This window comes from Macaca mulatta, chromosome 4 (assembly GCF_049350105.2).
Source record: "Macaca mulatta isolate MMU2019108-1 chromosome 4, T2T-MMU8v2.0, whole genome shotgun sequence".
NCBI classification, from domain to species: domain Eukaryota; kingdom Metazoa; phylum Chordata; class Mammalia; order Primates; family Cercopithecidae; genus Macaca; species Macaca mulatta.
Window position 1 is genome coordinate 152,068,768 of NC_133409.1, and position 17,599 is coordinate 152,086,366.

The 17,599-nt window shown below is 46.2% G+C and overlaps 1 protein-coding gene across 1 annotated transcript; it reads right to left on the bottom strand.

The window, feature by feature from the left end:
• Window positions 1-675: 675 nt before the first annotated feature.
• MUC21 (mucin 21, cell surface associated) lies at window positions 676-5,135 on the bottom strand. The gene is made up of 3 exons (XM_078001337.1): window positions 4,822-5,135; window positions 1,536-2,638; window positions 676-1,218 (listed from the first exon to the last, which is right to left on the bottom strand). The coding sequence occupies exons 1-3, from the start codon at window positions 4,880-4,882 to the stop codon at window positions 1,036-1,038; spliced, it is 1,347 nt and encodes a 448-aa protein (XP_077857463.1). The 5' UTR covers window positions 4,883-5,135; the 3' UTR covers window positions 676-1,035.
• Window positions 5,136-17,599: the final 12,464 nt, after the last annotated feature.

The window sequence follows — 17,599 nt, forward strand, 5'->3', positions numbered from 1 at the left end:
TGCTGTGAGTTGGGGTGAACCCACCAACAGACTGCTAATTCTCTGCTGAGGGCTCTGTCCCAGGTAGGAGCCCTCCATTACCTTGTGGGCTCAGAGCAACTTAGCCTCCAAAGCAACTCCCCTCTGTCTTCCAAGACCTGGAGGACCCTCTTCCCCGGACTCATGAAAAGGATACGTGCAGCTCTTCTGGGAGGGGATTTATGAGAATCTCAGGTCTTTGCCAAGAGCCTCTTGGAAGATTTGACCTTAGCAGACCAGAAAGTCTTTCCTTTGGGAATCCAGGGAACACTGTCTCTCTGCTCCCCAAGGGAGCACTCTTAGGGAGACGAGTGTCACCAGCTCCTCCACCCTGATGGGTAGTCAGGCCTGGAGCACATGGAAATGCCCTGGGAACCTCAACTTCAAGTGAATATGCCACCCCCCCCGCTCCCCCTTCACACACACACAGAGCAGGTAGTTGTACCACCTCCACCTCATCCTGCTCTCGGCTCTTCACGTATCACAACCTGATCGCTGTGTACCACAGGCGTCACACACGAGCCCGCAGCATCTTGGCACCCGCCCTCCCTCCTTATCTCTCCCAAGTCAATTTTCCGGCCAACCGCAGTGTCTCAGAGATGCAGGGAACTTGCCTGGGGCAAAAAGGATTAGAAAATGCAGACACACAGATAAGAATGAGGTCTCTGGATTTTACTGTGGAGATTCTGAATGCCAGATGGAGTCCAGCATGGGGGTTTTCTCCTGTAACTGAGAAGTTCATCTCAGAGCTACAGACACCCACCCCGAGGCACGGCACAGCTTCTCTTTGTCATGTGTGTTAAATGAGATGTGTTTATTTCTTAGCTAAACGAGCAATATAGTATTCTCTTTCCAGTGTCTGGTAAAGGCAAGAGAGGCGAGGAATGTCTTCCTCAAGATTTTCAGGATCTCAAACAAAGCTGGGAGGGGTCTCCTGGGATGAATGAAAGGAAACCAGGTCTTGGGTCCCCAGGTCTCTTCCTTCCTGAAGAATGCGGCACTCGCTTCTGGAGCTGCTCAGGGTCCGTTGTTCCTCCCGCTCATCTCCATGGCTATCGAGGATACTGGTCTCCTCCAGAACCAGTTAGGGCTCCACCTGGGCCTGTGGGGGGCTCCACGATTCCCTCCAGGGCCTGGGCCAAGGCCATGGGGGCGGTAGACAGCTGTGTTAAAGATGTTTCTCAGGGACAGGCTGTTTCTCTAGAAAAAGAAGAGTCAATAGTTTCATAATTGTATCCCTGTCTCCCAAGCCTTCACCACAGATGCCTTCTGGAATCTTCTCCCACTTCCAGCCACACTCCTTCCTAGTTCTCCTTCCTCCAGTCCTTTCTGTGGCCCCCTTTTCCTGCAGGTCACCAGCTTCCTCTGCTTTGACCTGCCATCTTTCTGTGTTACTCTCTCCTGATCTCCCTTCCTCCCTACCCACCTCTGACTTGAGACCCCTTCTATTCACACCCGTTTCCTTGTGTTTCTGCTGCTCCCTCCCCCAGGCATTTTCTTACATATTAGGCACTCACCACACAGAAGAAGAGCCCAGCAAACAGCCCCACGGCCGCCACAACCGAGACCAGCGTGATGAGGAAGATTTCCCACGGCAGCAGGGACCCCCCAGGCTTCGCCCCACTCACTGCAGTAGAGGCACTTGTGATAACTCTGTGGGAAGTTGTGTGCGTCCCAGTCAGAGTGGGTGTTCCAGAGCCTGCGGAGGTCACACTGGACCCAGAGCTGGTGGCTGTGCTGGCCCCACTGGAGGGTGTGCTGGAGTCAGAGCTGGTGACTGTGCTGGCCCCAGTGGAGGGTGTGCTGGAGTCAGAGCTGGTGACTGTGCTGGCCCCAGTGGAGGGTGTGCTGGAGTCAGAGCTGGTGGCTGTGCTGGCCCCACTGGAGTTTGTGCTGCTCCCACTGGAGGGTGTGCTGGACTCAGAGCTGGTGGCTGTGCTGGCCCCACTGGAGGGTGTGCTGGAGTCAGAGCTGGTGGCTGTGCTGGCCCCAGTGGAGGTTGTGCTGGAGTCAGAGCTGGTGGCTGTGCTGGCCCCACTGGAGGGTGTGCTGGAGTCAGAGCTGGTGGCTGTGCTGGCCCCAGTGGAGGTTGTGCTGGAGTCAGAGCTGGTGGCTGTGCTGGCCCCACTGGAGGGTGTGCTGGAGTCAGAGCTGGTGGCTGTGCTGGCCCCACTGGAGGGTGTGCTGGAGTCAGAGCTGGTGGCTGTGCTGGCCCCAGTGGAGGGTGTGCTGGAGTCAGAGCTGGTGGCTGTGCTGGCCCCACTGGAGGGTGTGCTGGAGTCAGAGCTGGTGGCTGTGCTGGACTCAGAGTTGGTGGCTGTGCTGGACTCAGAGTTGGTGGCTGTGCTGGACTCAGAGTTGGTGGCTGTGCTGGCCCCGCCGGAGGTTGTGCTGGACTCAGAGTTGGTGGCTGTGCTGGACTCAGAGCTGGTGGCTGTGCTGGACTCAGAGTTGGTGGCTGTGCTGGCCCCGCCGGAGGTTGTGCTGGACGCAGAGTTGGTGGCTGTGCTGGCCCCACTGGAGGTCACACTGGGCCCAGAGTTCATGACTGTGCTGATCCCACTGGAGGTCACAGTGGGTCCAGTGTTGGCAGAGGTGCTAGTCCCACTGGGATTTATTGCTGAAGAAATCATATCATGACAAATATATATTGTGTATATAGGCTTTCTGCTTACTGCTTGGCTAAATTCATTACATAAATAATTTTATTTAATGCTCACTACAGCCCTATAACATAGATACTACTATTATCACCAGCTGAGATGAAGAAATTGAGGCTTAAAAATGTTGACACTGGACCGGGTGCAGTGGCTTACGCCTGTAACCCAAACGCTTTGGGAGGCCAAGGTGGGTGGATCACCTGAGGTCAGGAGTTTGAGACCAGCCTGACCAACATGGAGAAACCCCATCTCTACTAAAAATACAAAATTAGCCAGGCATTAATCCCAGCTACTTGGGAGGCTGAGGCAGGAGAATCACCTGAACCCGGGAGGCAGAGATTGTAGTGAGCCGAGATCGAGCCATTGCACTCCAGCCTGGGCGACAAGAACAAAACTCCGTCTCAAAAAAAAAAAAAAATGTTGACACTGGCCCAAGTTTACACAGCTAGTGAGTGGTGGAACAGGAAACTGAACCCAGGCTACTGAATCCGCACTTGTGGAGACTAAGCTAAGTCACCCACCTACCCCCAACACCAGAGTTACATCATCTAGTTTTAGTAGTAGGTAAGCTTATTCCACATTCTGCTATCCAAGATACAATACAAATTAAAAGGATTTTAAAAGAATTATAGGACTAGGTGAAACTAGTATATATTGACCAATTTTTTTCTTAAGTAGTATTGCTTCCTTCTTGGAAAATATTTCTCAGAATAATATTCAGAAAACACTTAGAATTACTTAAGGGAGTATGTTGAAAATATTCTTAAGCAAATCATTTTAGACTAAATGAATTAGAGTTTGAGATGGGGTCCAGGAGCCTGCATCTTCATCAAGAAGCCAGGTGACTATATGCATTCAAGTTCCGGGGCCCTTGATCACTATGGCCAAGGCTAGAGAAGAACAAGTTATATGTAGCTCAAATACATAAGAGCTCCCAGGATTAAGGGCTGTAAACCAATGTATAAAGATAGAGGGAAGGCTTTTAACTTCTTGGAGGCTTGGCTGGAGTTAAGGTTATGTCAAATTTTTGCCCTTTATTTCCCTGAAGGATGAAGACATTCGACCTCCTCAGCCTGTACGTGGGAGGCTGACGTGGAATTAGGTGTAGGGGTAGGAGAGAAATTGAGTTTGTAGAATATAGAAGAGTGACATTTTATTTTATGTTATTGTTTATTTATTTATTTGTTTTTGAGACGGAGTCTCCCTCTGCCGCCCAGGCTGGAGTGCAGTGGAGCGATCTCGGCTCACTGCAACATCCGCCTCCCACGTTCAAGCGATTCTCCTGGCTCAGCCTCCTGAGTAGCTGGGATTGTAGGCATAAGCCACCCCACCAGGCTAATTTTCGTACTTTTAGTAGAGATGGGGTTTCACCACGTCGGCCAGTCTGGTCTCAAATTCCTGGCCTCAAGACGTCCACCCGCCTTGGCCTCCCAAAGTGCTGGGATTACAGGCGTGAGCCACCAGGCCTGGCCTTGTTTTATTATTTTATTTTTTTGAGACAGAGTCTCACTCTGTCACCCAGGCTGGAGTACAGTGGCACCATCTCAGCTCACTGCAACCTCTGCCTCCTGGGTTCAAGAGATTTTCCTGCCTCAGCCTCCTGAGTAGCTGGGACTACAGGGGCAAGCAAACATACTCAGCTAATTTTTGTATTTTTAGTAAAGACAGGGTTTCATCATGTTGGCCAGGCTGTTCTTGAACTTCTGACCTCAATGACCTGCCTGCCTCACCCTCCCAAAGTGCTGGGATTAAAGGCATGAGCCACCGCACCCTACCAGAAAAGTGATATTTTAAAAGCAGCCAACCCTTCTTGTTCTTAATATTTAAACCCCCAACCATATCACATAGGTTCTTACCATTTTACAGATGCAGAAATTGAGGCACAGAGAAGCAACTGACCTAAAGTACACAGTTAATAGATGGAGCCATAATTCAGACGTAGGCAATGTGAGACCAGAGACCAATTTTAACCACTGTGTCTGACTGCCTCCTGCGTGACATACATTGTTAGGCTGAAGTGATGAGAGTAAAATGATGATCCTCACGCTATGGAAGAGAAGCAGAGCTAGCCCCAGCAGTGGTCATGTCTCCCCCAACTCCTCAAAGGTTCTCAAACCACCCGCTTTTAAATAAAATCACTTACCGGCTTCTAAATGCAATAGTAGACAAAATGTAAGGAGAACATTTCCTTTCTGCATCTTCATCTGTCTCTTTGTGGCTGGAAAGCAAGATGCCTGGGTCCTAGATGTGCCAAGACTTTAGAGGGCGAAGAACAGAGGATTCTTGAGAAAGGGGACTTGAAGGTGAAGAGATAAAGGCTGGTGCTTCCAGGAGCATATGTCTCCTACGTTTGTGTTCCTGGGAAGAATCTTGGGCTCAGGGGTGGGCAGCTGGATGCCTGACTTCCTTAGGCTTCCTCCAGGCAATGTAGTTGCCTCTTTCTCTGTTGTGAAAGAGCTACAGGGGCCTTTATAGCTTCATATGGTCTGGGGAGGGGTGGGGCAGTTGACCTGACAGTCTGTCAACTACAGGCAGGTGACAGAATGATACCAAGCCTGGGAAGGAATAGAGCGGGGGTCAAGAGGAAGGTGAGAAAGGAGAATGACATGGTCACACTAGGCAGGGTGCTGGGCTGGGTTGCAGCAGGAAGTAGAAGGGATAAGGAGATCATGGTTGTCAGAGTGGAAGGGACCCACCCTTTGAAGCAGGGATCGGGTTAGAAACCTGTTCCAGCTCAAGAATTTGTTTTCTGGTCAGGAAGTCCTGTAGGCCTGCTTTAGCATGAAAGAAGCCCTAATGAGCTGAGCCAAGAGGGTAGGACCTCACATCTCTACAGCAGACAGTAATAGGGGACCCAAAAGAGACCAGTAACTAGGAATCTGGGCTCCTGGGTCATGGGCAGAAGACAAATGGAATGTTGCTGAGTATGCAGTAGGCACTCAACAATGCACATTGAAGTAACAGGGGAAGAGAGATCTAGAAACATAATGAAGAGAGATAATGAAAACATGTTTGGGGTCTCTGGGGCATGGGAACTGAGGGTGTGGGAGAGTACTGAATATGTCCCCTGTCAGACTCATAGCAGGAGAAGGAGGGTAGGGTCTCCTGCTGACTGTCAAACATAGGAGCTCCCCTCTGTTTTGTTTTTGTTTTCAGAGGGCTCTATAGGAGCCTTTCCACCCTGAGATTCTTCTGATGTGCCTCTGCTTCAGTTCCAAGGGAGCATCTTTCAGGAGAGTACACCCTGCAGGGAGAGACACAGTGACATATCAGGACACAAATCTGATGGGAGGAGGGAGATCAACGGTCCAAGTCCTGGAGGAGCCTTGAATTTTGTCTGGACACTTGGATATGGCCAGCAGAGAGGAAACAGCTAAATGAATGTGACTGAAGAGACCCAAATGAGCAGAGGGTTTGGGGAGGTCTGAGATGGCATCTGTGACCAGGCTGATGGGGTCCCAATATACAGTCTGTATTTTCTGTCTTAGTCCATTGGTGTTGCTATAAAGGAATCCCTGACTTTGGGTAACATAGAGAAAAGAGGTTTATTTGGCTCACGGTTCTGCAGGTTGTACGAGAAGCATGGCACCAACATCTGCGCTGGTGAGGGTTTCAAAAAACTTCCACTCAAGGCTGAAGGAGAAAGGGAGCTGGTTTGCACAGATCATATAGCGAGAGAGAGGAAGCTGGAGAGAAGGAATGGAGGAGGTGACAGGATCTTTTCAACAACCAGTTCTTGTGGGAACTAAGAATGGGAACTCACTGCTTTGAGAATGGCACCGAGCTCTTCATGTGGGATCTGTTTCAACCACCCAAACCCCTCCCACCAGGCTCCACCTTCAACATTGGGGATCAAATTTCAACATGAAACTTGGCAGAGTCTAACAACCGTATCCAAACTATAGCAATGACCAAAGTGAGTTGTCTGCATTTCCCCCATCAATGACGAGAAACTTCCTGGAAGACAGAGTCTCTCAGATAGTTTATTTGTAGGCGAACGAGCTTTCCTGACACGCAAGTTCTGTTAGAAGGAAGCTGGCAAACAGGAGGTGGCTGAAGACATGAAGGAGCTCTGAATGAGTGAGCTGGAGAATCAGGAAGGGTCAGCAGTGTGCTGGGAAAGACTCAGAAGTGAGTCTGCCTAGTGGCTGTGATGGGAAGTTTCACAGGCTCAGGTATGTGGGAATGCTCAGTGACAGGTTGGGTCCTGGACTCCCAGCGATCCTTCTGAAGTGCCAGTATTCTGCAGCTGAAAAGCCAATAGCACTCTAAGAATTTTCTTCCTCCAGAATTATTTAGAAACAGAGATCCTGGATTCAAGTCCAAATTTCACCTTTTAGAGACTACTCTGAAAATTGTAGCATGCATACTTATCAGAGCCTAATGTAATTAATATCTTTACTTGATATCAACATAATACAAAGACCTCAGAACATTTTAATTCGTATTACCCATCTCCCAAGTCATACCCTAACATCATCAAGTATTTTAGTTCCATCTTGTTTTTTAACTTCATGAAAGATTATTGTTGTCTGCTTGCACACCCTCATCCTGAACACAGTCACACAGCTACATTCAGCTGCAAGAGAAACTGAGAAAGACTGTCTCTAGCTGGGTAGACGCATGCTCAGCTGACATTTGAGAGTTCTGTTGTTAAAGATGGAGAATGGGTGTTAGCAGACAATCATAAAGCCGTGACATGATCCAGCAACCCCACTGCTGAGTAGGCACCCAAAAGAAAGGAAATCAGTGTATCAAACAGCTATCCACACTCCAACGTTTGTTGCAGCACTAATTGCAATAGCTGAGATTTGAAAGTGTCTATTAATGGATGAATGAATAAAGAAAGCGTGGTACAGGCCGGGCGCAGTGGCTCACGCCTGTAATCCCAGCACTCTGGGAGGCAGAAGCGGTCAGATCATGATGTCAGGAGTTCGAGACCAGCCTGGCCAGCACGGTGAAACCCCATCTCAACTAAAAATACAAAAATTAGCCAGGCGTGGTGGCAGGCATCTGTAATCCCAGCTACTCAGGAGGCTGAGGCAGGAGAATTGCTTGAACCTGGGAGGCGGAGCTTGCAGTGAGCCAAGATTGAGCCACTGCACTCCAACCTGGGTGACAGAGCAAGACTCCGTCTCGGGGGGAAAAAAAAAAAGAAAAGAAAAGAAAACGTGGTAGGTATACATAGTGGAGCACCATTCAGCCGTAAAGAAAGAATGAGATCCAGTCATTTGCAACAACATGGCTGGCCATGGAGATCATTATGTTAAGTGAAATAAGCCTGACACAGAAAGACAAACATTGCACGTTCTCATTTATTTGTGGGATCTAAAAATAAAAAACAATTGAGCTCATGGACCTAGAGACTAGAAGGATGGTTACCAGAGGCTGGGAAGGGTAGTGGGAGGACGGGGGAGGTAGAGATGGTTAAAGGATGAATTAATTAAATGAATTAAATTAATTTAAAAAAACAAATGAATGAAAAAAAGAATGAAAAGACCTACTCTTTGATAGCACAACAGGGTAACTATAGTCAATAATAACTTAATTGTATATATTAAAATAACATAAAGAGTGTAATTGGATTTTTTTGTAACTCAAAGGATAAATGCTTGAGGGGTTGGCTACCCCATTCTCCACGATGTGCTGATTTCACACTGCATGACTGTAATCAAAACAACTCATGTGCCCCATAAACATAAATACGTACTAGGTACCACAAGCAGTAAAAATTTAAAAAATTAAAAATAAAGCCATGAAACACGTTTAAACCTACTTACCTTATATTCTGCATTTAATAATTTCAATACCTAAAGTCCTTGAGGATCTGATACTGCTGTCTAGTTTTTTGGTTTTGTTTTCTTCCTTCCTGGTTTTCACTCATGGTGTCTGTTTTCACTTATGATTTGAGAATCATGACTATAAATTTATTTTTCTTGGAATGTTCTCTGTCGAGGTCAAGGCTGCAGTGGCACTGGCGTAGCTCACTGCAGCCTCGACCTCCGGGGCTCAGGCAATCCTACGGCCTCGGCCTCCCCAAATTCTGGAATTACAGATTAAGGTATGATCTTTCATAGAGAATTTGCATGTTTTTTCCAAGCATATGGAGACATTACCATTTGAGGATTATTTTATTATTATATTTTTAATTAAAAATTTTTGTTAACATTTTGTTACTGTATATACTTATGGGGTACAATTTAATGTTTTGATACATATATATACTGTATAATTTCAGGATTATTTTAAATTAAAATATAAGATTGCGGTCTTTTGAATTACCTAGACTGCATGATTTGTGGCTACCAACCATGTAAGTAAGGTATTGTTGGTTGTTGTGGTTACAATTTATTTCTCAAGGGATACTCCCCCTACCCTCCTCTGCACCAAATTTAGAGACAGGAAATTTTGCTTGCATTTCCTTAGAGGAGGGGCAGGTTTATTTTTAGTTTACATTCTCACTGAAAGTTACAGATTTACGTGATTCCTCCCCACCCCAGACCTTGGGCTGATCCAACTGAAGCTGTAATACCCGAAGCTTAAGTTCTTTGGGTTTGGCAAAAGTTGGCTTCAGTACTTCCCTTACCTCCTGGGTCCTATTCAGTCTGTAATTTTAGCATTCCGTACTTTCACACCAATTCACTGACTCTTTCAAGGAGATTTTGAAGTCCATAACTTAGCTTTGCAGTGTATTTTCAGTCAGGGCATGTAGTCCATTATATAGCCAGAAGTTTAAGTTGTCATTGGATTGTTTTGAGAAATAAATGGTGATGTATTTACAGGCACTAGCATAGTGTTTGGCACTTAATAAGCATGCAATAATAAAGGACAAAGGGAAAATAAAAAAGACAAACACAAATACATAAATACATAGAGGCCAGGTGTATTTTGAGATTTTAATTTGTAGCACTGTCCCAGTAAATTTCTTCTAACTTATCACATAGCATTTGAAAGAGGCAAAGAAGTAGGGAGGGAGACTCTTCCCAAAGATGAAGAACTGGAGGGCACTGAGTGAGTCTAAGAGAGTTTTCTGAGCTACTCAGTTTGTACAGTTTGAAGTTACAAATCCAAATGAAGAAAGTCATGTAATTACAAATTCTCAGGGGACATCTTTTACCCCCCTCCATTGTTATAAACTGTGATAATCTTATTCTTCCTCCTACTGGTCAGGTTCCATCCTGAGGAAACGATAGAAAGCCAAAACCTAAAGAGTTCTGACTTGTGTGTTGAGAGATCAAAGAGAAATTGTTCTGAGCTTGATCATTCTGACCCCTCCTCCCAACAAGAGTTGGAACCATGGTTAAGCTTGGGGGGATATTTTCACCTAAGCTCACACTCAAATCTGATGAGGCTGCAAGTCTCCTCCAGAACCACTCCCTATTTTTCTGGCTGTCCCATTGGCTGAACCCTCTGTGCTCTTTTCTCTGGTTCTTTTCTTGATCTTGATCATGACCATCTCTATGGCCAATTCCTTGGAGACCTCAGGGAAGCCCATCCTGACCCATTTTATGGTCACTACCTTCTCCTCCATGATCCCCCTTCTTCCCCGAGATTTTATTTTCCATAGCACCTTCCATTATCCAGTCTATGTCCATACTCTCCTTTTCCTTGGTGACCTCCTCTGTGATGCATTTCATGGTTATTGCTGTAGCCTCCTCCAAGTGCGTAACGCCCACCATGATTCACTCCATAGACATCTCCATAGCTGTGGCTCAGTTCATGGCCCACTCCTTGTCCAAAGTCATGTGTTCCTGTGTGTCCCATCTCAAGTCCCCCTCCATGAATGACTACATTTCGCAGGCTGTAGAATGTCCTAGAGCCCAGGACTGAGTCCAGGTATAGACCAAGGCCAAGGTTGTGGTCATGGAGGTTAATAATGCCTCTATTTGTCAGAAGTAAAGAAAGATCTTTCTAAAAGAGAAAAATATATGTATATTAGTAGTTAACTCCTTTTCTTCCTTATCATTAAAACCTTCTTTATGATTGTCAAAACTCATAAATTTCACTTTTCAATATTGTCTATTTTCTCATCAAGTCTTCCTGTGTGTGTGTGTGTGTATGATATTTAGGACTCTCTTTCTCTCATTTATTTATTTCTTGGAGAAAACAGCCTTCCTAATTAGTATACTTGTACCTTGGTAGGGTTCTATGCGCTCAGCTTTCAAGACAAGGTAAGTCTGGGAATGGTGGCTCATGCCTGTAATCCCAGCACTTTGAGAGGCCGAGGTGGGTGGATAACTTGAGCCCAGGCATTCCAGAGACCAGCCTGGGCAACATGGTGAAACTCCCATCTCTACCAAAAAAAAAAAAAAAAGACAAGGTAAATTCACATCCTGTAGCTGGGAGTAGAGTCGGCCAGGAATAGGGGGTGTTTTATTGTGTTAATCAACAAAGAAGGTTTCATGTCTATGAGGTCAGGTAAAAATAAATGGAAGTTCATAAGGCCAGGTATAGTGGCTCATGCCTGTAACCCTAGTATCTGGGAGGCCAAGGCGAGAGGATCTCTTGAACCCAGGAGGTAGAGGCTGCAGTGAGCCAAGATGGCACCGCTAGACTCCAGCCTGGGTGACAGGGCGAGACCCCATCCAAAAATTAAAATGAAAATTTTTTTTAAAGTTCATAAAATAGAAGCTAGAATAGTGTTTACCTTTGATGGAGTGGGTATTATCCGGGAGGGGCCACAAAAGAAACTACTCAGATGGTAGAAATATTCTATATTTTAAATTGGGTAATGGTTATACAAGTGTTTACACATTTTAAAATTAACCAAGCTGTACAAATAATATTTGTGTACTTTTATAAATTATACTTCAAAATTTTTTCATCTGTGAACAGCACTTTTTTTCTATTAATATTATTCTTTTATTTTTTTTATTTGAGATGGAGTCATGCTCTTCTACCCAGGCTGAAGTGCAGTAGCACAATCTCGGCTCACTGCAACCTCTGCCTACTGGGTTCAAGCAATTCTCCTGCCTCAGCCTCCTGAGTAGCTGGGATTACAGGCGCACACCACCGCACCCTGCTAATTTTTGTATTTTTTGTATTTTTGGTAGAGATGGGGTTTCCCCATGTTGGTCAGGCTGGTCTTGAACTCCTGACCTCAGATGATCCACCTGCCTGAGCCTCCCAAAGTTCTGGGATTACAGGCGTGAGCCACTGTGCCCAGCTGTTCTTTTTATTTTTAAGTGTAATTTAACTTTTAATTTTTCCCCCAACTGTATTAAGTTGATGTGATATTGTGAAACATATATTTGAACTTCTACCCATTTCCTGGCATGCAGCTCCTAAAATCCTTAGGTACTCCAAAGTGATTTTTTTGTATGCAAATGAGTCGACTCTTGGCTTCAGGATGGTGGCTACTCACTGGAAAGACCAAGGCACCACCCCTTAACTCTTAACCTCCAGGGAGGAGAGGGAGCTGAAGGTTAAGTTGATTGCCAGTGGCCATGGTTTAATCAATTGTGTCTACATAATGAAGCCTCTGTAAAAACCCTAAAGGCCAGGGCTCAGAGAACATATGGAGGTTCCTGAAGGATGGGGTGCTGGGAAGGGCATGAAAGCTACTTGCTCCTTCTCCCTCCACGCCTCTACACCTGTATCCTTTGTAATATCTTTTGTAATAAACCAGTAAAGGTAAGTGTTTCCCTGAGTTCAATGAGCCACTCCTGCAAGTTAATTAAAACCAAAGAGGAGTAATGAGAACTCCAACTTGGTTCCAGTTGGTTAGACGTTCAAGAAGCCTGGACTTGCAGCCTATGGGAAGGAGGGGTTGGTGTTGAGGGACTGAGCCCTCAATCTGTGGCTCTGATGCTATCTCCAGGTAAGCAGTGCCAGCACTGAATCGGAGGACATCGAGCTGGTGTCTGCTGCAGAACTGATTGCTTGCTTAGTGGTGGGGAGAACTTCCCCCTTAATTTGGTCCCAGAAGTGTTTTGTGTTGGTGGTGACATGAGAGCAGAGGAAACACAGTTTGTGTGTTTCCCACTTTCAGAGCTGGTGAATAAATATTGCATATACTTACGGTGTACAACGTGATGTTTTGATATATGTATACATTGTGAAATTATTAAATCAAGTTAATTAACACATCTATTGCCTTGCATTCTTATCATTTTTTATTGGTAAGAATTACACCTCAGTTTTTAAAGAAAAGAAAGATAAGAGAGCCTATAAAGAGTTAAAGTTTGGAGAACTATCTAAAACACACTGGGCCGGGCGGGGTGGCTCACACCTGTAATCCCAGCACTTTGGGAGGCCGAGGCGGGTGGATCACAAGGTCAGGAGTTCGAGACCAGCCTGGCCAACACGGGGAACTCCTGTCTCTACTAAAGATACAAAAAATTAGCTGGGCATGGTGGCACGTGCCTGTAATCCCAGCTACTTGGGAGGCTGAGGCAGCAGAATTGCCTGAACCCAGGAGGCAGAGGTTGCAGTGAGCTGAGATCGCACCATTGCACTCCAGTCTGGGCGACAAGGCGAGACTCTGTCTCAAAAAAAAGGGCTGGTGCAGTGGCTCACGCCTGTAATCCCAGCACTTTGGGAGGCCAAGGTAGGCAGATCACTTAGGTCGGGAGTTCGAGACCAGCCTGACCAACGTGGAGAAACCCTGTCTTTACTAAAAACACAAAATTAGCCAGGCATGATAGTTCATGCCTGTAATCCCAGCTACCTGGGAGGCTGAGGCTGAGAATTGCTTGAACCCGGGAGACAGAGAGGTTGGGGTAAGCTGAGATCACGCCATCGCACACCAGCCTGGGCAACAAGAGCAAAACTCCATCTCAAGCAGACCAGAATTAGAGCCTAGCTCTGCATGGCCTTGTCCTGTGGTCTTCAGCAAGTCACGTATGTCCCTGCCTCCAGTTTTCTAGTCTGTAAAATGGGATAATAGGAGTACACACCCTCAAAGGTGGCTGAGCAGAGCAAAGTAGAGATGATGCTCTCTAAGCACTCTGGGTCCTAGACCTCATACCTAGTAGATAGTTAATAAAATGCTATTTACTAATATTACATATTTATCTTAAACATTTAGGAGGTTGCTCATGGCTGGTGAGTCACATATTGTTCTTCCCTTAGGGAGGAATCAGAGACTCTGAAATAAGAAACTCAGGTAAGTTGATTATAAATTATGTTAACCGTTTGTGGCTTGTGTGAATTTCTCATTTATGTATTGTGCACTCTGGCTCATCCTACCAATTTACAAACCACTTACCGGAATACATAAAGCCAAAACGAGAAAATATAAATGTTCTATTTCTTAAAATAGAACAGGAAACATACGTTTGAATAGAAGATTAAGACCAGGGTGGACAATAGAACGCAGTCTGCTGCTGGCCAGTGCCTGTCACACCTGCACCAGAACTGCAGAGGGCTGGGCCCTCTGGAACATCAAACCCTCCCCTACTCCAGGGGCAGCGTTTCTACGGCCTCCGTTCTCCAGAAGAGCATTTCTTCGTCAACTTCTCTTAGCATTTAGTGAAGAGTTTTGAAATTTCCAGCCTATTTGAGTTGTGCTAAGAGGCACTTAGAAAAGGGAATTTGTTTTCACTTGGGTAAAATCATGAAGGCATGAGGTGGCGGGTGCCCCACTCTCACCTCTGGAAGGAGCTTATGATTTTATTTATCTTGAAAGTGAAAAACCTGTTGAGGACCTAAATGTTCATCACTTTCCAAAGATGCTTTTTCTAGTGCTACAGTTCCCAGCTATTTTAAAGACACATTTCCCATCATATTGTCAATGCTCTTCTATTCACACCCAGACACTTTCCTCTCACATGGGACCTCCTTCCTCTTCTTCTTCCTTCTTCTTCTTTTTTTTTTCTTGAGATGGAGTTTTGCTCCTGTAGCCTAGGCTGGAGTGCAGTGGCACAATCTTGGCTCACTGCAACCTCCTCCTCCTGGGTTCAAGATGTTCTCCTGCCTCAGCCTCCCGAGCAGCTGGGATTACAGGTGCCTACCACCACACCAGCTAATTTTTGTATTTTTGGTAGAGATGGGGTTTCACCATTTTGGTCAGGCTGGTCTCGAACTCCTGATCTCAAGTGATCCGCCTGCCTTGGCTTCCCAAAGTGCTGGGATTACAGGTGTGAGCCACCATTCCTGGCGGCTGCTTCTTCTTCTTCTTCTCCTTCTCCTTCTCCTTCTCCTTTTCTTCTTCTTCTCCTTCTCCTTCTCCTTCTCCTTCTCCTTCTCCTTCTCCTTCTCCTTCTCCTTCTCCTTCTCCTTCTCCTTCTTCTTCTTCTTCTTCTTCTTCTTCTTCTTCTTCTTCTTCCTCCTTCTCCTTCTCCTTCTTCTCCTTCTTCCTTCTTCCTTCTTCTTCTTCTCCCTTCTTCTCCCTTCCCTTCTTTCTTCCTTTCTTCCTGCTATATCTATCATTTATATTTTCTGTCTTTCTCCTTCTCCCTGGTCTACATGAGACAGTAAAAATCAGACTGCAAAAGTAGCAGTCAGCCACTGTCCATCAGGAGGTGGATGCATAACAGCACAGGTGGAACCAGCTGTGCGGGGTACCGAGAGGAATATTTTACCCCAGGGCGCACTGCAGCTGTGAAGCATCACAACCTTTACTCACATCCAGTGACCTACTCACTTGCAGTGATTTAGCCAATGAAAAATTTCATTCTCTAAAATCACAGACTATTACAAATTCGCTGTTCGATTCTAAATCAGTAAGAAGGAAATATCCCAATCTTGTCTGGAAACTCTAAGTGACTTTGACATAGAGAAGTAGCCTACAATTCCAACTGGGGTACAAACAAGGCGTTTCTGAATACAACATTCCACGTTCATTTTAACTTTGTAGTTTCCAAGGAAACTGAATCCATTTCAGTTTCAAGCAGCCGGTGACCCCTTTACAAACAGCCCTGCTTTCTTTTGAGTCTTTTAAAATTCTTTCATTTAAATTTCACCAAAAATCCACACTTTCCCCCAATACTATAATGACATTTCCCCCAATACTGTAATGACATATCCTTTGTTTGGTGAGAAGCTCCTCAGCTCCCCAGTATACAGCCTCCCATTTTGCAACAAACTGATAAACCTGACTTTGTGGGACTATACATTTGCTTCTGCACTCTTGGTTGATTGGACTAGGGTACAAGTGACTCTCCAGTCCCCTCTCCATGCTAATAGCCTAGTGGCCCTTTTTCCATCAATTCTATTCCTCCTCGTGATCTATCTTCTCAGGAAGTCTCTGCCCATTTCCATGCACAATCACTCCCAAGGCAAAACCTCAGTCCTACTGACAATCCAACACCAACCATGACTATGGCCAGGGAAATGAGCATGATGGCCTGGGGCTGTAAATGTCCACTCAGTTTGATCACATGTGTGGGTGTGTGGCTCACGCTAACTGTGTTAGTGCCCGTGGACACCGGGTCCGTTTCCTGGGAGGTGCTGCTAGTTGGCTCACGGGTGGATCCTGTGGTGGTCCTGATGCGGGGGGCTGAGGTGGTAGATGATGCTCCCATAGTGGATATACCCAGGTCAGAGGTGTTTGAGACTATTCCAGTCACAAGACAACTGCAGCAGAAGCCATGGAGACCATTCCAGGGGCCATGGTGACAGAGCTGGGGGCGGTAGGACTGGTTCCAGGGTTCACACAACACGATGCATTCATAGCAGAGATAATTAAAGGGGAGTGGGAGCGCTTAGAGCAGAGGGGGTGAATCTAACATGCCTATGGTGAGAGTAGCTCAGGAGAGGGGTGGTGGGGGAGGAGAGATGCTAGAAAGCCATTCCCCTGTGGCTGTGTCCTCACAATAGAGGTGGGTGTCATACAGAGGAGGAGGTAGAATGTGTCGCCTGGCAGGATTGGTGATAGAGGAAGCAGAAAGTTGAGGAAACGTGACCGTCATGGGTACGGAAGTGGAAGATCTATTTGACTTCAGAAGCGGCCACCCAAATAGAAGAGGGCAGGCTGATAACCAAAGCGGCAGGCCCTGCTTCTCTTGTGACTGTGATCACTGGGCGTAAGGAGGGAGCTGGAGGAGGAGATGACAGAATTGGATTCACTCATGGGCATGCCAGTGGCCATGGCTGGGACAGAGGTGACATCATCTACCACACTGTGGTGGCCAGCAAAGGTGGGGTGAGTGTTCCTGGGCAGATGTGGGAGGATCTGACCCAAGTGGAGAAGCTGCTCACAGGGACAGGAGGGGGGGGCTCAGACAGGTGCGAGCGAGAATCAACACAGCAGAGGCGGTGGTGGCAGCTTAGGTAGCGATGGGTGTGCCTAGGTCAGAAGTGGTTAAAATAGGCACAAACAGCACCAGTCACCAGAATAGAGGTGAGTGTGCTCAGAACAAAGAGGATAGAATCAGATGCAACCAGCTTGCTGATGGCAAGTGCCAGAGAACGAACACAATTTTTTGGTCTTAGACCGGAGCAAGGCGATATGATTTGGATTTGTGTCCCTGTCCAAGTCTCATGTCAAATTGTAATCTCCAGTGTTGGAAGAGGGGTGTATTAGTCAGGGTCCTCTACAGCAACAGAACTGACGGACTATATATAAAGGGGAGTTTATTAAATATTAACTCACACGATCACAAGGCCCCACAATAGGCTGTTTGCAGGCTGAGGAGCAAGGAGAGCCAGTCCGAGTTAATCTCCTTTGGTAACACCCTCACAGACACACCCAGGATCAATACTTTGTATCCTTCAATCCAATCAAGTTGACACTCAGTATTAACAATCACAAGTCCACTGCTTGTCAACTTGAACCCATGCGCATCTCCTGAGATCATACAGAATCTTCAAATAAAGACAATAATAAGGTCATAAGTACACCTAATATAATACAGCTATCCTGCATACAACCGGAAATGCACCAATCCTCAACCCATATACGTAAAGTTAACAATACTTAAATGCTGATGTGAAGTCAATAAATCTTATGCCACATAATGAAGGAGAAAGGAAATGAA

Bases quoted from the DNA above. Each gene is read 5' to 3' on its own strand.
- MUC21 (XM_078001337.1), bottom strand. From the start codon at position 4,882: ATGAAGATGCAGAAAGGAAATGTTCTCCTTACATTTTGTCTACTATTG. The intron at 2,639-4,821 runs GTAAGTGATTTT...TGATTTCTTCAG, and splicing joins ACTATTGCATTTAGAAGCCG to CAATAAATCCCAGTGGGACT. The intron at 1,219-1,535 runs GTGAGTGCCTAA...TTCTTTTTCTAG, and splicing joins CTGGGCTCTTCTTCTGTGTG to AGAAACAGCCTGTCCCTGAG.